This window comes from Salvia splendens, chromosome 5 (genome assembly GCF_004379255.2).
Source record: "Salvia splendens isolate huo1 chromosome 5, SspV2, whole genome shotgun sequence".
Lineage (NCBI taxonomy): Eukaryota > Viridiplantae > Streptophyta > Magnoliopsida > Lamiales > Lamiaceae > Salvia > Salvia splendens.
This window is the reverse complement of record NC_056036.1, coordinates 1,852,514-1,878,459: the sequence shown is the minus strand read 5'-3', so window position 1 is coordinate 1,878,459 and position 25,946 is coordinate 1,852,514. Positions and strand designations below refer to the sequence as shown.

Sequence of the window (25,946 nt, the reverse complement as noted above, 5' to 3'; positions counted from 1 at the left end):
AATAAAAACGGGTCACATTTGGTCCGAATTTGACGGAACCGATAAATATTAACGCTCAACGAGGATTTACCCGATTTTGACCCAATTAACCATTTTTAATTAATTCAAAAATGATAATAATTATTATAAATAAAAAATTTTATATTATAAATAAAAATATAAAACGACGTGGATACAGCTCTTCATACAACGACGATGACGATGAAGAAGCTGAAGAAGAAGGTGAAGCTGCGGATGGATCGATTTCTGAGGTGGAAGATGCTTCCATGGCGGCGATGTCGGATTTGAGATTGATCGCCGAGTGTATGATCTCATCCGGCTACGCCAAGGAGTGCTTGAAGATTTACAAAATTATATGGAAATCTATCGTCGACGAAGGCATCTACAAGCTCGGCCTGGAGAAATTGAGTTCCTCGCAGATTCATAAAATGGACTGGGAGGTTCTGGACTCGATGATTAAGAACTGGCTGAGCACGGTGCGCACAGCCGTGCAGACGCTCTTCAAGGGCGAGAGAGTTCTCTGCGATGAGGTCTTCGCCTATTCGGATTCCATCCGAGAATCGTACTTCCATGAAATCGCCAAGGAAGGCGCCGTGCTCCTCTTCGCATTTCCGGAGAATGTGGCCAAGCACAGCAAAAAATCGCCGGAGAAAGTTTTTCGAATACTCGATATGTATACCAGAATCGCCAACCACTGGCCGGAAACCGAGTCGATCTTCTCATTCTAATCGACTGCTGCCATCAAATCGCAGGCGCTGGCGTAGCTCGTCAAACTCGGCGAATACGTCCGCGCCGCACTGAACGAGTTCGAGGCTGCGATCCAGAAGGACTCCTCGAAATCTCTGGTCGCCGGCGATTACAGCAACGTCCTAGCGGATATCCTAGGCGATTCTCCGCCGGCGCCGAAGAAAAATCTTCCAGAAACTTACTTCGGCTTCTCCAACCTCGCCGATTACATCAACGCCTTTCGGTGTTGCCACAACCACGATTTGAGAGTAGGAGGTGGAACTGCGGCGGAGGCCGCCATTGCGGAGGGTGCCTGGACGACGGCGAGGGCGAGGGCGAGGTGGTCGAGGGAGAGGGAGAGGAGGCGAGACGACGACTTGACGGTGAGCAGCAGCGGCAGAACACCGGGAGTCAGAAGCCGGCATGTCCGAGGAGAAATGAGGGTGCCGCGAAATCGAGGTACGGCGGAGCTTGGCGGCGGAGATGATGGGGTTTTATATTTTTATTTATAATATAAAACTTTTTTTATTTATAATAAATATTATATTTTTTGAATTAATTAAAAATGATTAATTGGGTCAAAATCGGGTAAATCCACGTTGACCGTTAATATTTAACGGTTCCGTCAAATTCGGACCAAATGTGACCCGTTTTTATTTGTGAGAGACCGAATAATTCAAAAGACAATGTTTTGGACTAAAATTGTAAAATCACAATATGACCAAAATGAACATTTAATATATAAAACCAAATTGAACACGCTGAATAAAATTCGCAATTTATAGAATGACAAATTAACAAGAATGGATTCGATACGACGTGTTGACGGCGAATCAAGTGCGACGAAGGTGCTCCCAACTTTCTCTGTCGCTCTTTATCGTATGACTTTTTGATGATCATTGGTGGTTTATAAAGAAGCTCTTTTTATCGCTATGAACTGAGCACACACCGTTTCAACACTAATTCAAAAAATTTAAAAATTGGGCCCATAAGAGCATCCACAATGGCGGCGAGCCCACCGGCTAGCCGATCCCTGTCGCTCACCGGGCCGCTCGCCAAACCATTGAAGCCGGGGAGTGCTAAATCGGCGAGAAAAACGGCGAGCGCACGCCGATTCCCGATCGCTGGCCGAAGCGCTCACCGATCGGCGAGAGATCAGCAAGCAGATTTTTTTTAATTTTAATTTTCGAAACACTATATATACGCGATTTGCAAGTATTCTCTCTATCTTAATTTCTGTACAAGAGCAACAACGCGAAATGGAGCACAACAACGAGCCTACTCCAGGGACGAGCGGGTCTCAAACTCCCACGGTACCCATGGGAGGTGGATGGGGTCCGATGGCCGGGTACTACAACATGTACCATTGGCAGCAGATGATGCCCGGGATGGCATCCGGGGGTGGTATGCCGGGATGGCAGGGGATGCCGGGGGGGGCCGGCGATGCCGGGCGGGCAGGGGGTACAGGGGTACCCGGGGGGTGCAGGGGACACCAAGGGGGACAACGTCTATCGCCCCAGTTCTGATTTTGTGACTGTTTCTTCGCACACATCGACCCCAGTTGAGACGCAGTTCACTGGGTGTGATACTTTCTCCTTAGAGGAGTTGGGGGATAGATCTTGGGGATGCGTATACTCCCGTTCAAAAGGGGGGAGTAGGGCGGGGTCGGGGCGCGCCAAAGAAGAAGAAGGGGAAGAGGGTGGTTGGCGAGTCGTCGCAGCCGGCTGGTGACGACAGCCCGACACGGAGGAAGTGGACGGACGCGGAGAGCGTCGCGCTGTCCAAGGAGTGGGTGAGTGTTTGCGATGATCCCCTCGCCTCGAACAATCAAAGGATCGTCAACTTGTGGGCAAAAATAGCAGCAGCTTACAAGGCATTTTACCCGGAGGGGCGGCCACGCAGGGGGGAGGAGTGCCAGAAGGGGTGGGACCGAATCAGGGCTGGGGTCTCCCGATTTTCGGGCTTGTACACCAACGCCCTCCGCATGCAGTCCAGTGGCCAAACTGACGAGGACTGCAGGAGGATGGCGGAGAAAGCCTTCCCTGTGCCCGGGCTTTACAAGGAGTTCACCTACTGGAACTGCTATGAGGTGCTGATGGACTCAGAGAAGTTTCGGGCAGGTGTCGACACTGGTTGGCCGAAGAAGCAGCGCCTGAACTATACCGGTGATTACAGCGGCGGCAGCAGCGGCGGTTCCCACGACCTCCCCGAGGATGCACATGAGTTCCCGTCCCCTCCCGTGTTTGCTCGCCGCACTCGCCCGGTTGGTCAATGGCGGGCGCAACGGGCTCTCCATACCTCCCAAGAGGTCCAATCGGCATCCCCCCTGTTGGCGGGTCGACATCCGAGCTCCTCTTCTTCGCGCGTCAACTAGCGCGAACTCAGATGTACAAGATCTTAGCTGAATGGAGGGCGACAACTGACCCCGAGGAGAAGAGTTTTCTTCACGCAATGCTCGTGAGCATGCGGGCCGATTTGAATCCCGCCGCGGCACAGGTGGGTGGCTCAGACGCGGGCTCAGATGCCGCAGATTTGGGGGTCCCGGATAGCGGCGACAACGGCGGCGGCGACGGCGACAACGGCGAGGAGTGAGGCGGAGGCGGGGGGCTCGTGTGTGGAGGAGGATTTTTTTTTAGATTTATGTAAAAAAATTTTAATTAATGTACTTTTTAAAATTTTAATATTATTATTGAGTTTACCCGTATTTGTGTCGTAAATTTAATTCCGTATTTGTGTGATTGTTAATTATTTGTTTTTATAATTTTGTTTATTGTGGCTACGCTATGACTGAGCTATTGCTTGTTCAGTTGCTTGTCCTGATGATGTGGTAGAAGGAATTTTTAGTGCTGCTGATGTGGCAGGAGGAATTTTTAGTGCTGCTGATGTGGCAGGAGGAGTTTATGGCTAGACTATGGCCGGACTATTTCTATCTTGGATGCTCTGACTCTTCTATTCCTTGTTCCTTCCTTTGGAAGTCTTCACTTTTCAGTTACATAATACTCCTAATTCAAAAAAGTAAAAAATTGGGCCCATAACTCTCCATCATCCTCAATTCCTTGTTCCTTCCTTTGGAAGTCTTCACTTTTCAGTTACATAAGTACTCCGTATTGTTGGGTTTCTTTACTAGCGCGCTCCAACATTTTTCTGATAACTTCTTTGTCTGCTGAGGTATGAAAAAATAGTACTCTACTTAAATTCTGGGATTTGTTTCTTTTTTTTTGTCGACATCACTACTTTTATGTTTTAAAAATGTATTTTTTTACTTATTATGCTGTTTTTGATTTGGGGTTTTATCACTTACCTTTTCCTGCAAATGTCACTATGTATCTTGTGTGATTTCTGCTGGCTTCAAAGATGTAAAACGATAGCAGCATTTTGAAATATTGGTTCATTGTTTTGTGCTTTCTTCTTAGTGATTGCATTGTTTTTGGTGGTTTTACACTTGTATTTGTATGAGGTGATGATAATTTTGATGCACTGAAAATTTGTGAATTCAGAGAGAGAGAGAGGGAGGGAGAAGGAAAGAAGGTATCAATATGGCTATAGACGAAGGAAACCAGCAGCTTGTGGCAGATCCTCTCTCCTTCGCCAGGAGGTAGTTAATCTATACTGCTGCATTCTTGATGTAGGATTAGTGTAAAATCTTTGATGCCGAAGATACCGAGAGAAGAATGCTGTTTTTCTTTCTTGCTTGTTGTAAAGGCATTTCATACTTATATATGTATGTAGGTATTGAGACAGACTCGAATCCTTCTGTTAATATGGCTCTTTATTTTGTTTGCAGTTATCAGCTAGAAGCACTGGAGATGGCATTGAAAGACAACACTATTGTTTTCTTTGAAACAGGAACTGGAAAGACACTTATTGCGATAATGCTTCTTCGCAGCTATTCACATCTCTTGAGAAAGCCGTTGCCTCATATTGCTGTGTTTTTGGTCCCCACTGTTGTGCTGGTCACTCAAGTATGTAAACTCTTTGTTTGGTTTCTTATTTGTTTTTCCTTATAGGTTGGTTATATCTTAGGTTGATTAAGTTCTTTAAAGACACATTTATGCCTTTTTTCCATTTAGGTTGATTAAGTTCTTTAAAGACACATTTTTTCCAACTTTCATCCTTAATATTATCAAGCATGTGTATGGCCTCCTTTTATAAGCTTTTATTATTACAATGTTGCTGTTTTAATCTTGAATTTAGTCACTTCTATGATTTTCAGCAATCTGAAGTTGTGGCCCTGCACACGGACCTTAAAGTGGGAAAGTATTATGGTGAGATGGGTGTTAAATTCTGGGACAAGGCAACATGGAAGCAGGAGCTAGATAAATATGAAGTTTGTTTGGCTTACTCTTTCTATATTAAACCTGCCTATGTATTACTATGTATTATAAATCTTAGTAGTAGTTCATGAGTTAGTAACTCTTTCAGCATTGGTTGATATCATATTATGGATTTGAGAAGTCTCAACTTATGTTGATACTTCTTAATACAGAGTTTATTTCGAATGTGTCGTTCTAACATGATTTTCAATTAAGTTATTGCTAGAACAGTAAAAATAATATTGGTGTTCATAATTTCTTTAGCCAAATTCAATCCTAAAGATATGATATATTACTTGCAAAAATGCAAATGCTGAAGAGAGATAAAACTAGTGTGTCGCTTTATTTACTTATGAAATTAGTATCTTCTTATGGCATAAAATAGTGCATACCGTTTTCCAGGTGCTTGTAATGACGCCACAAATCTTACTTGATGCATTGAGGCGCACATTTTTGAGGATGGACCAGATTAAGGTTCTAATATTCGATGAATGCCATAATGCAAGAAGAAAACATCAATATGCTTGCATAATGACGGTACAAGAAAATAACTTTTTTTCTATATGAATAGGCTTATACTCTATAAAGCTAATTTATTTTTTATGAGTTCTGTGGCCATCTCTAGATTATAGTAAGTATGTATATATTAATATAAAAACACACATAAACTTGTAGGAGTTCTATCATCGCAAATTAGCAAGGGCTAGGCAGCTTCCCAGAGTATTTGGTATGACTGCTTCCCCTATTAAGGCTAAAGGTTAGTCCAATGGAACAATATAAAATAATTTTAGTGGAGTTGGTTTTCATATTAGTAACTCTGTGTGCCTCCCGTTTTTTCTTTGTGTGTGCAGCTTCATCTTCAGAAGCAGCCTGGAAACAGATTCATGACCTGGAAAATCTGATGCATTCTAAGGTTGTAAGATGATTTTGGATACATATGCTAAACATGAATGTAGACGATAATGTTGAACCCATCTGTTTACAATATGCTAGCTAATAAAGTTTGGCACAATTTCAACAATGAGATTGACTGGCCAGTTTTTACCATTTAAGCTACCAGTATATCCGTTTTAGTTTTTGGTTTTCTGTGTTCCTAACTATTGGTTCGACTATATTTTACTTTGCATGTTATGCTTATTCAATGTTAACTAACTGTGAATTTCTTATGAATGAAGGTTTTCACATGTGAGTCAGATGCTATTTTGACTCGGTACCTTCCCTTTTCAACTCCAAAGTTGAAGTTTTACAATGAAAAGAATAACCCTTACACAAGTTTTGAAATCGTGAAAGAAGATTTGCAGAAATTGGCAGAAAAGGTGTGCACATATTGTGGCTGATGGATGCTATGTTTCAGGCCTCACTGCTCTAATCATTGTCTCGTTTTCTTAGAGCTGAAATAATATTGTGTATTTCCTGTGTCACATGGCATTGGTTTCTAATGTGATCAAAGCTAACATGACCTTTGAGTTTTCATTCTAATGTTACTGTACTGACCATTTGCTGCTTTATCAGCATATATCTTCCCTAAGCAAGCTGAGTGTTTCACCCTCTGTGGCAAAATCTGCAACGGAGAGATTAAAGAAGCTTTTGTCTTCGCTTATGTTTTGTTTGACTGAGCTGGGGATTTGGTTAGCTGTAAAGGTATATCTATATGATCTACATGCAGAGATTTAACATGACAACAGTTAGCTGACATTTGTGTTACGAAAATAGGCAGCAGAAGTTTACTCATGTGGAAATGGGGCCATCTTCATGTGGGGTGAGGTGGATGTAAATGGCGATAGGGTTATAAAGGCTTTCAGCTCTGATGCATTAGAATTGTTGTCTGCACACCTTCCAACTGGTATATCTCTATTTCAGCTAATTGAGCCGAATTTTTTGTTTCCTCTCTGCCTTGCTGTTTTGTTAGTTATTTTTTTGGCTTGATTTTAGGTCTACAGTTGATTCACAATGATCTAAGAGCAAGCATGACCGATGGGTATCTTACGTCAAAAATCATATGTCTCGTGGAGACTCTTCTTGAATACAGGTTTTGCTAATTGTTTTGCACATTATGAAATTTTTTACCTGCCTGTGTTTAGAATATGTCGAAGTCAAATTATGACTTATACACCTTGTTGTAAAAATCTTGTCAAGCATGATTTGGCCATATTATTATTATTATTCAAGTATAGATTCAACTTTTATTACTAATGACTGAATTTTGTTTTTTTATCATTTGGTGTAGAGAACAGAAGGATCTGAGGTGTATTGTATTTGTGGAAAGGATCGTCACTGCAATTGTTATTCGTATTCTGCTGAATGAATTGCTTCCAGAAGTGACTGGGTGGAGGACAGAATACACGGCAGGGAATAATTCAAGGTTGCAGTCTCAAAGTCGGAAAGAGCAAAATAAAATTGTAGATGAATTGCGCAAGGGAACGGTATGATTTGATTTATCGTTGCACTTTTTAATTTTATTGGCCTTGTTGGCTTTCACAACATCTCCAGTGTTGATGATGTCCTTTAAGACTTTGACATGATATGCTTTCAGGTGAATATAATCATTGCAACATCTATGCTTGAAGAGGGTTTGGATGTTCAGTCGTGCAACCTGGTCATTAGATTTGACCTTTCTGCAACCATATGCAGCTTCATTCAATCGCGTGGCCGCGCTCGTATGCAGAACTCAGATTTTGTGTTAATGGTGAAAAGGTTAGCTGCTTCTTTTAAGAATAACTCCTTATTGCTTTTTGATTTTCGCATTTTCCTTCTTATATCAGTTGAATTCAATATTGTGGAGTATATTCTCTTTCCTTGGGGTCTCATAATTTAACGAAAGCTGGGATAATTTTCGACGTGAAAATGGTGCCTGAGTTTTATTTTAATAATTGGTCTTTTTGCTGCAGTGATGATCATTCAGCCATTGCTCGTGTAAATAACTATTTGGATAGTGCAAGTATAATGCGTCAGGAATGTTTGAGCCATGCGAGTCTTCCGTGTGAACCACTGGCAAATGAAATGCACGGTGAGCCTTGGTATGAAGTTGAAAAAACGGGAGCGCTTGTGACTTTGAGTTCTAGCACGGCATTGCTTCACTTCTATTGTTCACAGCTGCCCTCAGACAGGTTTGATCTTGCCAATTGCATTAATCATTTTCTAGATCTTCAAGTTTACGACTTTACGTGGATGTAGTGTGGTTGTTTAATTATTTACAATTAGGAAAATGAGCCATGAAAATTTATTTGCTTTCTTGTACTTGGCTTACACAGGTACTTTAAACCGTATCCTCTCTGTACTGTCAATAAAATGCTGGGAAGTTGTACAATTCGACTCCCTCATGGCTGCCCAATTCGAACTATAACAGTTTCTGGAACCAAATCACCGAAGCAACATGCATGCCTCAAAGCTTGCAAAGAGCTTCATAGAGTCGGTGCCCTGACAGACAACCTTGTCCCAGATATTGTGGAGGAAGAGGCGGAACCTCAAGAATTTGGTACGTTCGCAAGCTTTAAGTTGCATTACATTGAAATCCCTTTTGTTATGCCACGAATTCTCAGTTTACACTTTCACTGACTAATCTAAACTGAATGTACAGGCTATGAACCATATTTGGACGAGCAGGATAGATATTTTCCAGAAGAGTTGATTGGGTATCACAATGATGAGTCCAAGATGCCTTATTACTGCTATCTGTTCGAGTTAAAGCCAAATTTTCAGTATGATGTAAAGCCTCAGAACATTGTCCTGGCTGTTCATAAGATGTTAAATCAAGATCTTGGAGAATTTGGCTTCGATTTAAACGCTGATAGGGGAAAGATGATTGTGAATGTGAACCTAGTGGGAAAGCTTACACTAACTCCCAGTGAGGTACACCTAAATTTCTCAGGGTTATCTCATAGTATACAGTTGAATAACTGAGGAATGTGATTTTTCTATTATTCTGTTGCTGCACAAAACGTCGTTTGCAGGTTGCACTCTGTCAGCAATTTCAAGTCAAACTTTTCAATCTTCTTCTCAAACGTAACTTAGACCAGCTTCATGAAGAGGATGCACATTCTAGAGGAGATGGTTCAGCAGTGTTTAATTATCTACTTATCCCTGCTCTGGGCTCACGTCATGACCTATCTATTGATTGGAGATGCATTAGTTCAGTTCTATACCAAAAGAATGCTGCTTTCGCTGATCATTCCAAATGCTCAAGTGCAGTCCACACGAAGAACGGCTTGGTGTGTCATTGCATGATAGAGAATTCGTTAGTTTGTACTCCCCATAATGGCTTCCTGTATTGCGTAAATGGCACATTGGACGGTGTTCGTGGAGATACATATTTTACTCCGAAAGACAAGGAATCTATTACTTATAAAGCGTATTATAAGGAGAAGTATCTATTTTACTTTATCTTTTCCACATAAAAACTAGTATATTACTTTATGAGATGAAGCTGTTTTGGATTAATAAGATACTTCTTGCAGGCATGACATAAGTCTGGAATATGAGCAGGAGAATCTTCTATGTGGGAAGCACATATTCACTGTGCATAATAACCTCCAGCGTTACCGAACTCAAAATAAGAAAGGTTTATTGACTACAGATATGATCTCTGTATTTGGTTATTGAATTTTCAGTATCGCATTCACTTTTTAATGTCAAGATTGTGAATCTGTGAATCGAGTCTTTCGACCAAACTCTCTCTTTTGTTTTGCTGCAGAACCGAGTTATAGCTCATGTGAATTACCACCCGAGATTTGCTTAATCATGATGTCACCTTTATCAATTTCTACGATTTATTCTTTTACATTTCTTCCGTCTCTTATGCATCGTATCGAGTCACTTGCTGTAGCTTCCAACTTGAAAAGTATACCTCTCGGTGGGACAACTGTTGAAATTCCAGCAATCAAGGTATATTCAAGCACAAATGTGATCACTCCAGTCCAAATGCTTATGCCTGGATTTTCTTGTTACTGTCCATCAGGTGTTGGAAGCGCTCACAACGAAGAAATGCCAAGAGGAGCTTCATTTGGAATCTTTGGAGACTCTCGGAGATTCGTTCCTCAAATATGCTGCTACTCAGCAGCTATTCAAAACACATCAAAGTCGACACGAGGGGCTTCTTAGCCTTAAAAGGCAGCGAGTCATTTGCAATGCTTCATTGTGCAAACTTGGATGTGACCGCAAGATTCCGGTAAATGTTGATTGGCTTATTTCTGTCACATATTATGTATCTCCCCACCCCCATTAGCCAAGCTGAGAAAAATGGTTCAAAACAATTTTCGACTGAGAGTGCTATGAAATTCTTCTATTCGTCTTCTTTCCATAGTTTGGTAGAGTTGTTTCTTAATGAGATCAATTCTACGTTTCCAGGCTCGTTATGAAACGAACCATTTGATCTCAAGAGACAAGATGTGTCCATGTTCTTTTGCATTCTTTTACTAAATTTTTGTGAGTTTTCGGAGTACATTTTAGGCCTTCATCCAAAATGAACCATATGATGTCAAGAGATACACCTTTTCTTATGTGTTCTTTCTCTAGTGTGGGAGATTTGTTTCTTAACGAGTTCTGTTCGACATTTAGGGCTTCGTCCGGACTGAGCCATTTGATCTCAAGACATGGGCGATACCTGGAGTCCCTTGTGGTTTCAGTGTATTGAAAGAACAGGTGTCTACATCTGGAAAAGTCTACACTGGAAGAAGTAGACAGATCAAAAGCAAAACCGTTGCAGATGTTGTTGAAGCCCTAATCGGTGCATTTCTAAGCGCCGCAGATGAAGTAGCAGCCCTATCCTTCATGGTGTGGCTCGGTATCGAAGTTAACTTTGAGATCGTGCCTTACACGAAGACGTTCGTCATAAACCCCGGAATGCACGTAAATATCGGATATATAGAGTCCCTTCTGGGATACAAGTTTCAGGACGCGTCCCTCTTGGTCGAAGCGTTGACTCACGGCTCATATATGCGGCCTGAGATCCCCACCTGCTACCAGGTGCGCCTACGTTTTCCTGACCTGTTAATGATTTTTCACCTACTGAGCTGCATTTCGTCATCTGATAAAGCTCTTGATGTTATTTAGCGGCTGGAGTTTCTCGGGGACGCAGTGCTCGATTATCTTATCACGGTTCATCTATATCACAATTATCCCAGCCTCTCGCCCGGGCTGCTTACTGATCTAAGGTCAGCGTCTGTGAATAATGATTGTTATGCTCTATCAGCCATCAAGGCCGGATTGCATAAGCAAGTCCTTCATCTCTCGCCCTATCTTCACCGGCATGTAGCTGAGACTGTTGACAAGGCTGAGGATTTACGGTTGGTCGAGACTTTCGGGTGGGAATCCGAGGCGAATCTCCCGAAGGTAATCTAAACTTTTCACTCTGTTTGCATTTTGAGGGATTTACCATTCATTGTTTATGTTGTATGCAGGTGCTTGGAGATGTCATCGAATCTTTAGCGGGTGCCATCTATGTCGACTCGGGGCATGACAAGGAAACTGTTTTCCGGTGTATGAAGCCCCTGCTCGATCCCTTGGTCACACCGGAGACGCTTAGGATCCACCCAAAAAGGGAACTGAACCAACTGTGCCAGCAGGAAAATTATACAATGCGGAAGACTCAAATTTCCAGGCACGTGGACGACGGGCTGGCACATGCTTCGGTGGCAGTTGAAGCTCGTGGTGTTGTGCACGAGGAAACGCGGTCTGCTAAAGACCGCAAGCTGGCTGAAAGACTGGCCTGCAAAGCTGTTCTCAAAACTCTCAAGGAAATCTTGACTGCAGATTCTTGATCCAACCTCAACTTCACTCAGATTTTTTTACCTTCATGGTGATCATAACTATGATGATGGTTTTAAACTCTTTGAAGTTATATATATATATGTATATATATATATATATAGAGTAGTGATCTAGGGAAAGAGCCCCTTAAACACATAACTAGAGAACAAATCACAGCCACAAGATCAAGAAAATCAAGGGCTAGTATTAATACATGTAATTTATGAATTTAAAGGAGAAATTAGTTCTTCTATCACTAATTTACTTCACAATAACAAGGCGGGGGTATAATGGTCATTGCTTAGGGGGAGATTTCGTAATATGTATTTTTCCAGAAATCGTAAAAAATGTTTGTATGAATATGTTCAGTTTAAGAAGAAAAGGCAGCCATACAATGAAAACAATCGAGAATTTAGAAAGTAAAACCTGCAAACCGCTCTATTTATCGAGATTTCGTGATATGTATATTTCCAGATTTTGTATAATTAAGCTGTGTGTATTTCCAGATTTAGTTTAAGAAGAAAGGCATATGAATCGAGCGAGTATTTAGAGAGTAAAACATACCGTGTGTGAAAATGATGATCGCTGCTCCGCAAAACTTGTGAAATTGCTAATTTACGTGGGAATTGGAATTACGCTTTAATGAATCCAACGTATTCCAATAATTCCATAATTATGCTTTTTAAACTTCCAATTCATAAATAGTAATGGTTCCTGTCGGCGGAGGAGGAGGAGAAGCGGGTGGTGGAGCTGATGGAGGGGGCAGAGGAGGTGAGGAGGGAGGTGGAGAAGAAGAGCGTGGAAGCGAGGGAAGCCATGGCGAATGGGGGATCTTCCCTATCCGTGTGCGTGATTGAGAGAGAGAGAGTTGGGCGAAGACACTGTTTTACGGCTCACTCAACTATATCAATTGATAGCAACTCATGATGTATGATGAACCACCATCTCATAATTTGAGCAAACTTATCAATTCGAATTTAATCAATTGTACTAGTACTAGTTTCCAGTTCACTTATCCAACTATCACCGTGTAAATCATGAGTTTTAATTTCCAGTTTTAATTTCCAATTCACTTAACGAGTGATGTATTTTGTAAACAATAGTAAAGTAAAATCATAAGAAGAGTGATGTGTTTTGTAAATAAGAGTGAAGTAAAATCATGCTAAGAGTGATGTGTTTTGTAATCAAGAGTGAAGTAAATCATGCTAAGAGTGAAGTAAAGTGATGTGTTTTGTAAACAAGAGTGAAGTAAAATCATGCTAAGAGTGATGTGTTTTGTAAACAAGAGTGAAATAAAATCATGCTAAGAGTGATGTATTTTGTAAACAAGAGTGAAGTAAAATCATGATAAGAGTGATGTGTTTTGTAAACAAGAGTGAAGTAAAATCATGCTAAGAGTGATGTGTTTTGTAAACAAGAGTGAAGTAAAATCAGAATAAGAGTGATGTGTTTTGTAAACAAGAGTGAAGTAAAATCAGAATAAGAGTGACGTGTTTTGTAAACAAGAGTGAAGTAAAATCAGAATAAGAGTGACATGTTTTGTAAACAAGAGTGAAGTAAAATCAGAATAAGAGTGATGTGTTTTGTAAACAAGAGTGAAGTAAAATCAGAATAAGAGTGATGTGTTTTGTAAACAATAGTGAAGTAAAATCAGAATAAGAGTGACGTGTTTTGTAAACAAGAGTGAAGTAAAATCAGAACAAGAGTGACGTGTTTTGTAAACAAGAGTGAAGTAAAATCAGAATAAGAGTGACGTGTTTTGTAAACAAGAGTGAAGTAAAATCAGAATAACAGTGACGTGTTTTGTAAACAAGAGTGAAGTAAAATCAGAATAAGAGTGATGTGTTTTGTAAACAAGAGTGAAGTAAAATCAGAATAAGAGTGATGTGTTTTGTAAACAAGAGTGAAGTAAAATCAGAATAAGAGTGATGTCTAGCTAAAAGAGTTTAACCCTAAATTTCAGTTCCCCTTTAACTGGATCATATGAATCAAACTCCGCTCCACGTTCTCGAATCATTTTGACCAAGATCTCTTTGTAACTCTCAACTGGAGGCCCTTCAACATACTTCTTTCCTGTCTTTTTGCTGATGCATTTGACATTGAGCAGAGTGACCTCAGCTGTCTTGTTACACTGTCCCCCATCTCGTGGCTTCTTTCTCCCGTTCGGATAGACGATCACTTGCCGATTGTTCAACTGCACAATGGATTCAACATCGAGATGGCAGACATCTGTTTCTCCAAGAAACTTGATGCTTCCATGACCCTTCCTTCCCACAACAAAGTCCTTCACACGCCTGCAGAATCCTGCTCCTGCTTTTTCCTTAGCTGCCAGCTCGCGCAGTGAAGGTTCTGTGTAATATTCAACTCCATTGGGAAGCTTTGGCAGTAGTGCTAAAACATATTCAGTTGTTGCAGCGACTTCAACTTCGTGCTGATTCAGTAGGGCATGCATGTCTTCATTTATTTCCATAATTTGTACACAACTACAACTCTCTTTGACCTCATCACCTTTGCCTGCAAATTAAGCATTTTCGGGATCGCAGATTTGGAAGGAAAAAGAAAGGATCGCAGATTTGGAATGAGAGAATGAAAACCGCCATATTTAAATTTCATAATATAATTTCCAAAAATACCCTTGACCTATTTTGTATTATTAAAATAAATGATATTTTGGCTGAGATTTGTTCTCTAGTTATACACTTAAGATTAGTTATATCTTGATCACTACCCTATATATATATATATATATATATATATATATATATATATATATATATATATGATGTATTCATTTCCTTTTTCTATCTTTTGTTCTTTGTTATTTATTCTTTTTAATCTCAGTCATATATATCCTTATATATATACATATATATATAGAGGAGCGTTATTCTCCTATTCATCCCTTAGATCCTTTATTCTTCTTAATATGGGCCGTTAGATCTTATTCATCAATGGTCCAGATGATCTGCATTATTACACTATAATGGTGAATTATTAGTCGGTGTGCATTATTCAACTGAAAATCTGAATTATTACACTATAATAGTGCATTATTAGTCGGTGTGCATTATTCAACTGAAAATTTACATTATTAAATGACACGTGGCATCAATCTAACTGTCGGAAGACAAAATCGTGGGGCTGAGATCAAGAAGGAAAAAATAGGAGAAGTGCCCATTAACCACATAACTAGAGAACAAATCATAACCACAAGATAAAAAAAAACAAAGGCTAGTATTAATTTTCGAAATTAAGGAGATATTAGTTCCCTCAATCATAAATTTACTCCACAATAATAAGGCGAGGGTATAATTGTCATTGCAGCCAATTTACGTCATTGAATAAGAAGAAGAAGAGCTCATGGTGTTCAACCATGGCGAACAGAAATCTGTGTTAGCTTTCTCCGATCGTATCGAATAATCGCGATTTCGAGCGGTTTTTGCTTGATTAGATACGCATCAGTCGTTTATGTGTACACACGATGTTTCCCCCAATGTTTTGAGCTTTGCTGTGATTTAATTGTTTTCGGAGAGAGAATATACAACTGGGAATTGAGTTTCTTAGAAGCAAAATTCATTGAGTTTCTTAGAAGCAAAATTCATTGAGTTTCTTCGATTACGCTAAGTTGGAAACCATCTAGTGCCTAGTTGGGCAGCGGTGACCCACAAATAATGCCCATAATTCAACAGTCAACTCAGCAGCCGCTTGTCTTTTCTTTTGTTAGTATTATCTTTATGAACAGTTTAATTAATCCGTGAATAATGACCCAACCAATTAATACTATAACTTTATTATTGAGTTCATTTAGTCAGAGTAAAGAGACTAGTGATGTAGCTTAGTCCTAGGGGGAACTTTTACTTTAGCATAGGAAATTGAGTTTAATGTAATCAAATTTGTCAGTAAATATGGATTAATTTCCAGTGGATCTTTTCTACTCCATTATAAGTAGAAATCATGCTAAGAGTGATGTGTTTTGTAAACAAGAGTGAAATAAAATTACAATAAGAGTGATGTGTTTTGTAAACAAGAGTGAAGTAAAATCACAATAAGAGTAATGTGTTTTGTAAACAAGAGTGAAGTAAAATCATGCTAAGAGTGATGTGTTTTGTAAATAAGAGTGAAGTAAAATCACATTAAGAGTGATGTGTTTTGTAAACAAGAGTGAAGTAAAGTCATGCTACGAGTGATGTGGTTTGTGAACAAGAGTGAAGTAAAATCTGAGTAAGAGTGATGTGTTTTGTGAACAAGAGTGAAGTAAAATCTGAGTAAGAGTGATGTGTTTTGTGAACAAGAGTGAAATAAAATCTGAGTAAGAGTTGTTAATTATGGAGCCTAATTTATCTCCTACCATGTTTAGGATTTGTTTCCTTGAAGTATTTTTTCCTTGTGATATATGTTTCCTAGTTTGACTAGAATTATGGCTCTCTAGTTGCTTATAAATAGAGGTGCTCCCTCATTGTTAAATTATGCTTATCCTGAAATTATATAGTGAAATCCCTGGCTTGGCATCGCCCCCAGACGTAGATACACATTGTATCGAACTGGGTAAACAATTTCTTGTGTTCATTCTCTTTCATATTCGTGATTGCCTGTGTTTATTTCCCAACAACTGGTATCAGAGCCTAGGGTTTAAGAGGCAGAAATCACGATGGGGATCGACGAGAAAATTGCTGTAGAGAAGTTCGACGGATCTGATTTCGGATTTTGGAAGATGCAGATTGAGGATTACCTGTACGGTAAAGATCTCTGGAAGCCTTTAAAAACAAAACCCGAAAAGATGGAACAGGAGGAGTGGGAGCTGCTGGACAGAAAAGCGATGAGCGCGATTAGGCTATCGTTGTCCAAGGATGTGGCTTATCACACGACTGCAGCAAAGTCGACAAAGGAGATGATGAAGATCTTGGAGGACATGTATCAGAAACCATCAACGGCAAACAAGGTACATCTGATTAGACGATTGTTTAATTTTAGAATGCAAGAGGGAAAGCTGGTGCAACAACATCTCAACGAGTTCAACATGATTACTTCGCAACTGAACTCGGTTGATATAAAATTCGATGATGAAATTCGTGCCCTGATTTTGCTATCGTCTCTGCCTGAGAGTTGGGCTGGCACAGTGACAGCAGTTACTGCTGCAGAGACAAACTTAACAGTTGACAGAGTAAGAGATCTGATGATTGGTGAGGAAGTTCGCCAGAGAGAATCATGATCTTCTACTTCGGGATCAGCACTGAATACAGAACATAGAGGCAGATCGAAGGGAAAGCAAAATCGTGGAAGATCAAATTCCAGAGGAAGGAGCCAATCCAAGAAGGATTTTGATAAAGTTAAATGCTGGAATTGTGATGAGTTTGGGAATTTTAGAAATCAGTGTGAGGCACCGAAGAAGTATAAGAATAAGGATCAAAAGAACAAGAAGACAACAAACGCTACCATGTCTGATGACGCTGGCGAGGCGCTGGTCTTGAGTGTCAGTAGTCCGATGAAATCGTGGGTATTGGATTCTGGAGCATCGTTCCACTCTTGCAGCAATGTGGAGATAATGGAAGACTACGTTTCTGGCGATTTTGGGAAGGTACATCTAGCTGATGACGAGCCCTTAGATATCGTGGGAAAGGGAAACGTGAAGGTAGTGACGTCCAATGGATCCGTGATAAAACTGAATGGAGTTAGACACATTCCTGGATTGCAGAGAAGTTTGATTTCGATTGGGCAGCTTGATGCAGAAGGGTACACCGTGACGTTTGGCTGCAACAATTGGAAGATTACCAAGGGAGCTATGATAGTAGCTCGAGGTAAGAAGGAGGGTACGTTGTATACCACAACTAACTCCAAAGATTGCATTGATATTGCAAGTGAGGCAAATAATGCAGATTTGTGGCACTGTCGTCTTGGCCACACGAGCGAGAAAGGGATGCAGATAATGTGCTCAAGAGGTTTACTGCCTGGCCTGAAAACTGTTGAAGTTGGCCTGTGCGAGGATTGCGTGTTTGGGAAACAGAAAATGGTGAGTTTCTCAAGAGGAGGCAGAAAATTGAAGACACAAAAGTTGGAGATGGTCCACACCGATCTATGGGGACCAGCACCTGTGAAGTCCCTAGGAGGCTCTGAATATTATATGACTTTCATCGACGACTCTACTCGAAAGCTATGGGTTTATTTTCTGAAGAGTAAATCCGATGCGTTTGACGCTTTCAGGAAATGGAAAGCACTTGTTGAAACTGAAACCGGGCTGAAGGTGAAGTGTCTAAGATCCGATAATGGAGGAGAATATGAACTTGCAAAGTTCAAGGAGTTTTGCGCCGAGAATGGAATCCGCATGGAGAAAACTGTGAAAGGAACTCCACAGCAGAATGGAATCGCAGAGCGCATGAACAGAATGTTGAATGAGCGAGCAAGATGCATGAGGTTGAAAAGTGGATTGCCAAAGAGTTTTTGGGCAGATGCAGTCAACACAGCTGCATTCCTAATTAATAGAGGTCCATCAGTTCCCTTGGAGTTTCGGATACCCGAGGAGGTTTGGACAGGAAAAGAGGTAAATCTATCTTTCCTACGCATCTTTGGTTGTGTTGCTTATGCTCATGTTAGTTCCATTGAGAGAAGTAAGTTGGATGCTAAATCTATTAAGTGTACATTCATTGGTTATGGAGGCGATGAGTTCGGTTATAGACTCTGGGATGAGCAGAACCGAAAGGTTATTCGCAGTAGAGATGTCATTTTCAATGAACATGTATTGTACAAGGATAGATTGGAGGCGTCGAGTCCCAGCAGTTCTGAGCCACAAGTGGTCGAGCTAGACATCTCAAACTCGAGTGGGAGCAAGGAGAGTCAGAATGCTGAAGAGGTGCTTGAAGAAGAACCAAGCACTCCACCACCGACTATTCTGCTGCCTAAATCGACTAGAGAGCGACGTGCACCTAATAGGTACTCGCCCTCTAATTTCTATTTGTTACTTACTGATGGTGGTGAGCCCGAGTGTTATGCAGAGGCAGGAGAAGGCCCTGATAAACGAAGGTGGAAAATTGCCATGGATGACGAGTTTGCCTCTCTTCTCCTGAATGGCACATGGGAGCTTGTGGAACTTCCTAAAGGTAAAAAGGCATTGCATTGCAAGTGGGTCTATCGAATCAAAGCTGAAGCTGATGGTAGCAAGCGCTACAAGGCTAGGCTGGTTGTCAAGGGATTTGAGCAACGATACGGTATTGATTATACAGATGTGTTCACTCCTGTTGTGAAACTAACTACTATTCGTTTAGTGTTGAGTATGGTAGTTGCAGAAAATCTATTGTTACATCAGATGGATGTAAAGACGGCATTCCTTCATGGTGATTTGGAGGATGAGTTGTACATGACACAGCCTGAAGGATTCGTAGTAAAAGGAATGGAAAATCTTGTGTGCAAGTTGAAGAAGAGCTTGTATGGTTTAAAGCAAGCTCCAAAGCTGTGGTACAAGAAGTTTGATGGATTCATGATGAAGATTGGCTATAAAAGATGCTACGCTGACCATTGTTGTTACTACAAGAGGTTTGACAAGAGCTATCTTATCCTGTTATTATATGTTGATGATATGTTGATCGCAGGAGGTGATCAAAAGGAGATGGATAAGTTGAAAGGCAATTGTCTGAACAATTCTCCATGAAAGATCTTGGAGAGGCTAATCAAATTTTGGGCATGAGAATCGAGCATGACAAGGCGGCAGGAAAATTGTATCTTTCGCAAGCTGCTTATATTGGTAAGGTTTTGGAAAGATTCAACATGGATAATTCGAAGCCAGTAAGTGTGCCTTTAGGCAGTCACTTTAAGCTGTCAAAGAAGGAGTCGCCGAGTACAAAAGAAGAATGTGTTGAAATGAAGAGAATTCCTTATGCTTCAGCAATTGGCAGTATTATGTATGCAATGGTGTGTACGAGGCCTGATATTGCACAAGCAGTGGGAGTAGTGAGCCGGTTCATGGGTGATCCGGGCAAGCAACATTGGGAAGCAGTTAAATGGATCCTTCGATACTTGAGAGGTACTACAGAAAGTGTCTTATGTTTCAATGGCAAGAATGTCGAGCTGGCAGGTTATGTGGATGCAGACTTGGCGTCCAATGATCTTGATGGAAGAAGAAGCACAACCGGGTATGTATTTACTTATGGTGGTACTGCTATTTCATGGACTTCTAAGTTGCAGAAGACCGTTGCTTTGTCTACTACGGAGGCTGAATATGTAGCTGCGACAGAGGCAAGCAAGGAGATGGTGTGGTTGCAGAGTTTCTTAGATGAACTTGGGAAGGAGAACAAGAGTAGCATACTCTACAGTGATAGTCAGAGTGCTGTTTTCTTGGCGAAGAATCTAGCGTTTCATTCTAGGACAAAGCATGTGGAGTTGAAGTATCATTACATCCGACACCTAGTGGAGATGAAAATCCTGCAACTTGTGAAGATACTTGGAAGTGAGAATCCTGCAGACATGTTTACTAAGGTGGTGACCTTAGAGAAATTGAAGCTATGCATAGCTTCAATTGGCCTTGGAACTTAAAGAGAAGGTTAGGCGATGCTAAGCGGATGAAGGGATGCGATCACGAAGAAATGGTTGTTTAGCAGTTATTAGTCTCCAAGTGGGAGATTGTTAATTATGGAGCCTAATTTATCTCCTACCATGTTTAGGATTTGTTTCCTTGAAGTATTTTTTCCTTGTGATATATGTTTCCTAGTTTGACTAGAATTATGGCTCTCTAGTTGCTTATAAATAGAGGTGCTCCCTCATTGTTAAATTATGCTTATCCTGAAATTATATAGTGAAATCCCTGGCTTGGCATCGCCCCCAGACGTAGATACACATTGTATCGAACTGGGTAAACAATTTCTAGTGATATGTTTTGTAAATAAGAGTGATTTGTTTTGTAAACAAGAGTGAAGTATTCAAAATCCCCTTCAATTTGACAATTTCTCCATTGAGAAACACCACGGCTATTTTAGCATGCACTTCTCTTATCAAGGTTATGGATTCATCAACTCAGCCATACATCTAAGCATCCAGTTTCTGATCAAGTTATAATTATTTTTGGAGAATTACACCAGCCATATACCTAATTCAACTAGTACATAGGAAGAAAATCCTAAAACTGATATTAGAACCCTTGAATAATTTTCAATCCCAATCCATTTCGGTAGAAATTACTAATTAATTTTTTTACTTAAATCATTTTCGAGCTAAAGCCGAGCGAAAGTGGAAAGAAAAAATGTTATCTCCACTTAGAAAATATATAATGCAAAATGGAATTCCCGACTTTCGGATCAAGAGAATTTCAAAAATTGCGATGGCATGTCATCACTTAGAATCTTAATCTCAGCTTTTATTTTCATTTCTTTATCTGGAATAATGAAGTCACCCAATCCAAATGCAATAACTAAGTAATTATCAAGATATTGCCGTCATCTAAAATGGTGTTCACCGCAGCCGTCATCGCCGCGAACTGTCCGGCGGAGGACGCCTTCAGGGGAAGAACCGGCGCATGTGCGGCGGCGGCGGCGGAGAGGCCGGCCATGGCGGTGGCCGGAGACAATTCAGATTCAGATTGTACAAATGCGCAGAACACAATTCACGTTGATACATTTGAGATATTGAATTCCAAAAATGCCCTTTGGCTATTATTTTTTATAAAAATCTACAAGATTATTTAAGCCATAAGATTAATTTGAAGTATTAAGATGTGTGACTGAGATTTGTTCTCTAGTTATACACTTAAGATTAGTTATATCTTGATCACTAACCTATATATATATATATAGGGTTTGACTAGGGTGATACCATCCTTAAGTAAATAACAACTACCAAATATATGTCATACGATTTTGAAATCGTGTGCTTCTAATTAAGTTAAACGGATGGCAATATAGTTTGGGAGAAATATCTAAAGAGGGTAATTGAGTCACATTTTAAAATGTAGTCCATTTTTTTTTTCGGTTGGCAACGAGATTTCTGGATATTGGTCTTTCGTATGTTCTCTTGCTCCCTCTCCCCTAATTTTCCGATCAATCATGCTTCTTATTCTAGGAATGTATTCACTCTCTCTCCCTCAACCACTAAAGCAGGCGGACCCTAGTGTTGAAGCAAACAGATTCAATCTCTCTCCGGCATCAATTATCATCGAACAACAATGTCCCGGTTGAAGAGAATGGCTGCGAAACATGTTGGGCAATCATCTGGAGGTGATTTAATGTCTATGTTTTCTGTTCTTCGTTCTTAATTTGGTGTTTTCGGTAGAAATTTGCTTCCATTGGTGTTCATTTATGTGAACTCCGAAAATGTCACACTGTTTTCGGCGATTACAATTGAGTATCAATGGAGTTTGTCCAGTGAATCTATTACTTGTTTTGGTGATAATGAAGGTCGTGTGTTGTCTTGTTGTATTGATTTGTCCAATGTATTGTTTAGATTTTGGGTTTTTCCGAAAATGTCACACTATTTTGGCCGATTACAATTGGGTATCACTGGAGTTTGTCCAGTGAATCTATTACTTGTTTTGGTGATAATGAACGCCGTGTGTTGTTTTGTTGTATTGATTTGTCCTATGTATTGTTTAGATATTGTAGAAGCTAGTTCGTTGCACATTTGATTTGAAATTTCTCCTGACATTTAGAAGACAATATTGATCTCTTGCCATAGTAATTGTGAGGTATCCCCTCTTTTGTAGTGATGTATCTGCTGTGTGGATGTATATCTGCTCTTTTTTGATGTAAGAAAGTTTGATATCTCCCTTGTATTGATGTATCTCCTCTATTGTAGTGAGGTTTCGTACTAGCTATGTAGATATTATAAATGTTAATGTCAATCATTGTAAACAATATAGGTACAAAGCGTAATTGTGATGTATCCCCTCTTTTGTAGTGATGTATCTGCTGTGTTGATGAAAAAAAAGAAATTTTGGACTTCATTTAAGTGATGTGTTGATGTATCACCTCTTTTGTTGATGTATCTGTTGTGTTGATGTATATCTGCTCTTTTTTTATGGAAGAAAGTTTGATATCTCCCTTGTATTGATGTATCTCCTCTATTGTAGTGATGTTTCGTACTAGCTATGTAGATATTATAAATGTTAATGTCAATCATTGTAAACATTATAGGTACAAAGCGTAAATGTGATGTATCCCCTCTTTTGTAGTGATGTATCTGCTGTGTTGATGAAAAAAAAAGAAATTTTGGCCTTCATTTAAGTGATGTGTTGATGTATCTCCTCTTTTGTTGATGTATCTGTTGTGTTGATGTATATCTGCTCTTTTTTTATGTAAGAAAGTTTGATATCTCCCTTGTATTGATGTATCTCCTCTATTGTAGTGAAGTTTCGTACTAGCTATGTAGATATTATAAATGTTAATGTCAATCATTGTAAACATTATAGGTACAAAGCGTAATAAAGCCTCAACTGCAATCGTTGTAATCAATAGTAATGATGCAACTGATGATGGGGCAACGCTCGTAATCAAGAGGAATACAAGAAAATTTGTAGAGATTTTACAATCTTTGAATGAAAAACAAATAGCAGCAGTTACAGAAATGGGGTTTGGAGAACTTTTACATTACCATTCAACAGACGACAGACTTCAATTACCATTCAACAGACGACAGACATCAATCGTTCAAAATTTGTAGAGATTTTACAATCTATGAAGAATCTGCAGAATATGCGCGGTAAATACTGCAAGGCCTTGCTGACGACAGACTTCAATTACCATTCTGTTGACGTTAAGGATTGTGTGAAGAAATATTTCAATGATAATAAAGAGAAGAGGACCAAGATAGATAAGCTTGTGGCAGATTTGATGTGCAAGAAGCCTAAGTGAAAGTTGATTTAATTATATTAGTTCTCCAATGTGTCTGATCTTCTAGATCATTTGTTTTGAGTTCTAGATGGTGTTTTTGGCTGTTGTTATGAAGATGATGTTTTCTGTTGTTATTTTCCGGATGATGTGTTTTACTGGATGATTATTATATGCAGCTTTTTTAAGGAATTTGTGACTACATTGTGTACTGTTAATATAGCAACACATCATTTTTAATGCTCCATGCAATAATTATTTTATTGGGAATAATGTCAGTGGTCATATTTTATTCGAAGTGCATTGATAATTATAAAAATTTAAAGTGATACTAAAATTAAAGAACATTGATTTACAAACAACTTAAAAAGGCATAGATATTTTGATAGTTTTGCAGTCAAATTAATCTTGAACAATATTGGTGTGCAGAGCGCACAAGAAAATTATCGGAAACGACAAAATAGTTCTACAGCTCCATAAAACAAGACATGATATTTGGACTGGATTGGATTGATATTTGCACAAGACTGGATTGATATTTGCCTCGAACAACATTGATGTACATACAAATAAAAAAATAGTTTAGATATCTGCCCATTTTTGCGTAGTTGGAGTTCCTGGCAGGAAGACACGAGAAGAGAGATGAATGTGATGAGATTTATGTGTAGGAATATGAGTTGTATTTGTAGGTAGACATCTAATATGTGAATTAATGGAGGCAAATCGTGGAATCATAATCAAAATGGAAAGGAAGAGACAATTATGGGATTTAGTAACAGTCACTAATATAGATTTACATAATTATCCTTGTTTGATTTTTTCTTAATTTTAAATATTTAGTAATTATAAGTTTGTATCAATTTAAGGCCATAAGATCACCCAAATCAAACGGCTATTAAGATGGTATTAGTTATTTCACTAAATAGTTAGTATTTGAACCAAATCCTATATATATATAGGGATGTATTCATTTCCTTTTTGCATATTTCCTCATTTTTCCTTCTTGATCTCAGCCCCACGATTTTGTCATCCGACGGTTAGATTGATGCCACGTGTCATTTAAGTTTCTTCGAAATCTGGAGCGTAGGATTAGGAGGATGGACGGTCCTGATTGTAATCTTAGATAGGATCCCGCCGTGCATTATTTGATCAATTTCGTGCATCATGAGGGTGAATTCGTAAATTGATCCACCCAAAATTATTGAAAACGTATTGTGTGAAATTTAAGCGGGATATACCCACTACTTTCCATCCACTCAACACAGCAGGCATCATATCTCTCTCCCGATTATCTCGTTCGTCTTCCCAAATTCCATACCGCGACCAAACCCTAGCCGCCCCAAGTCAAAAACTCGCCTATTTCTCTGAAATTCAACCGGTGTTTGCTTTGACGTCCAATTTCGCTTCTGATTTTCAACAAGATTTTACTGCCGCTTAATAGGAGGTATGGTTTGTCGAAACCCTTTTTCCGGGCGTTTATTTTACGGGTTTCAACAGGGTTTGTCGAAACCCACACCTTGATTCACCCGATTACCATCACCCTTTCGTATTGCTTGACAAAAATATTATTGGGTTTTCATTGTTTCCTGTCCCGCGCAGATTTCGGAATGAGCAAAAGAGGAAGACCGTCAAATTCCCAGCAATCGAACGAAGAGGTGAGCTTCCGTTGGGCTGTTGCTCTGTGTCTGTGCTCGCCATATTTGATTTGTAATCGAACATGTTATAGGCTCGTTTGTACATTATTTACATAATTGTGTGCATTAATTTAACTTAAGTATTCATTATTTGTATGCTGTTAGAGCATCTCCAGCGGCGGACGTCCGGCTCGGACGTCGGCGACGGGCGACCGGACGTCCGCCATTGTGGCAAAAGGGGTCGGATACGCCCATCAAGGTAGGACGTCGGACGTCCTCGGATATCCGAGGGACGTCCGAGTGGACGGGCGCCATTGTGGGGTGGGGGTAGGACGTCCGGTCGGACGTCCGATATTTTTGATTTTTGAATTTTTTTTAACTCTATATATACGGCTCGTTGAACTTCATTTCATTCGCACCACTTGTGTTAACAGGTTTCTCTCTCTACATCTCTATTTTCAAGTATATCTAGAATGACTAGTGACAGTGATAGCGAGGATGAAATCGAGGTCGCTGTGGAAGGTGCGATAGATAGGCTGCTACAGCAGAGGGAGCAGCGGCGACAGCAGGCGGCGGTACCTCGTCCGATCTATCATCGAACTACAGTACCCCGTGACCGCATTGCTGCACATATTCGGTTGTATCAGGACTACTTTGCCCCGCAGCCGCGTTTTGGGGATGCCTTATTCCGGCGGCATTTTAGGATGCATCGTCCGCTGTTTATGCAT

General features: G+C 40.0%; 2 protein-coding genes and 1 pseudogene across 2 annotated transcripts; 2 read left to right on the top strand and 1 right to left on the bottom strand.

The window, feature by feature from the left end:
- The first annotated feature begins 266 nt into the window (after window positions 1-266).
- LOC121802660 lies at window positions 267-1,238 on the top strand (annotated as a pseudogene).
- A 2,824-nt stretch (window positions 1,239-4,062) lies between these two features.
- Window positions 4,063-11,942, top strand: LOC121803626 (endoribonuclease Dicer homolog 2-like). The gene is made up of 23 exons (XM_042203257.1): window positions 4,063-4,082; window positions 4,224-4,321; window positions 4,511-4,688; window positions 4,940-5,053; window positions 5,442-5,576; window positions 5,715-5,796; window positions 5,891-5,952; window positions 6,215-6,355; window positions 6,552-6,680; window positions 6,753-6,882; window positions 6,972-7,068; window positions 7,267-7,462; window positions 7,573-7,733; window positions 7,928-8,146; window positions 8,291-8,514; window positions 8,617-8,888; window positions 8,990-9,402; window positions 9,494-9,597; window positions 9,730-9,920; window positions 9,994-10,203; window positions 10,593-11,000; window positions 11,088-11,366; window positions 11,435-11,942. The coding sequence occupies exons 2-23, from the start codon at window positions 4,263-4,265 to the stop codon at window positions 11,792-11,794; spliced, it is 4,164 nt and encodes a 1,387-aa protein (XP_042059191.1). The 5' UTR covers window positions 4,063-4,082; window positions 4,224-4,262; the 3' UTR covers window positions 11,795-11,942.
- Window positions 11,943-13,719: 1,777 nt separating this feature from the next.
- Window positions 13,720-14,235, bottom strand: LOC121802657 (nuclear pore complex protein NUP98A-like). Its single transcript, XM_042202334.1, has one exon. It carries the CDS (start codon window positions 14,233-14,235, stop codon window positions 13,720-13,722), a length of 516 nt encoding a protein of 171 aa, XP_042058268.1.
- Window positions 14,236-25,946: the final 11,711 nt, after the last annotated feature.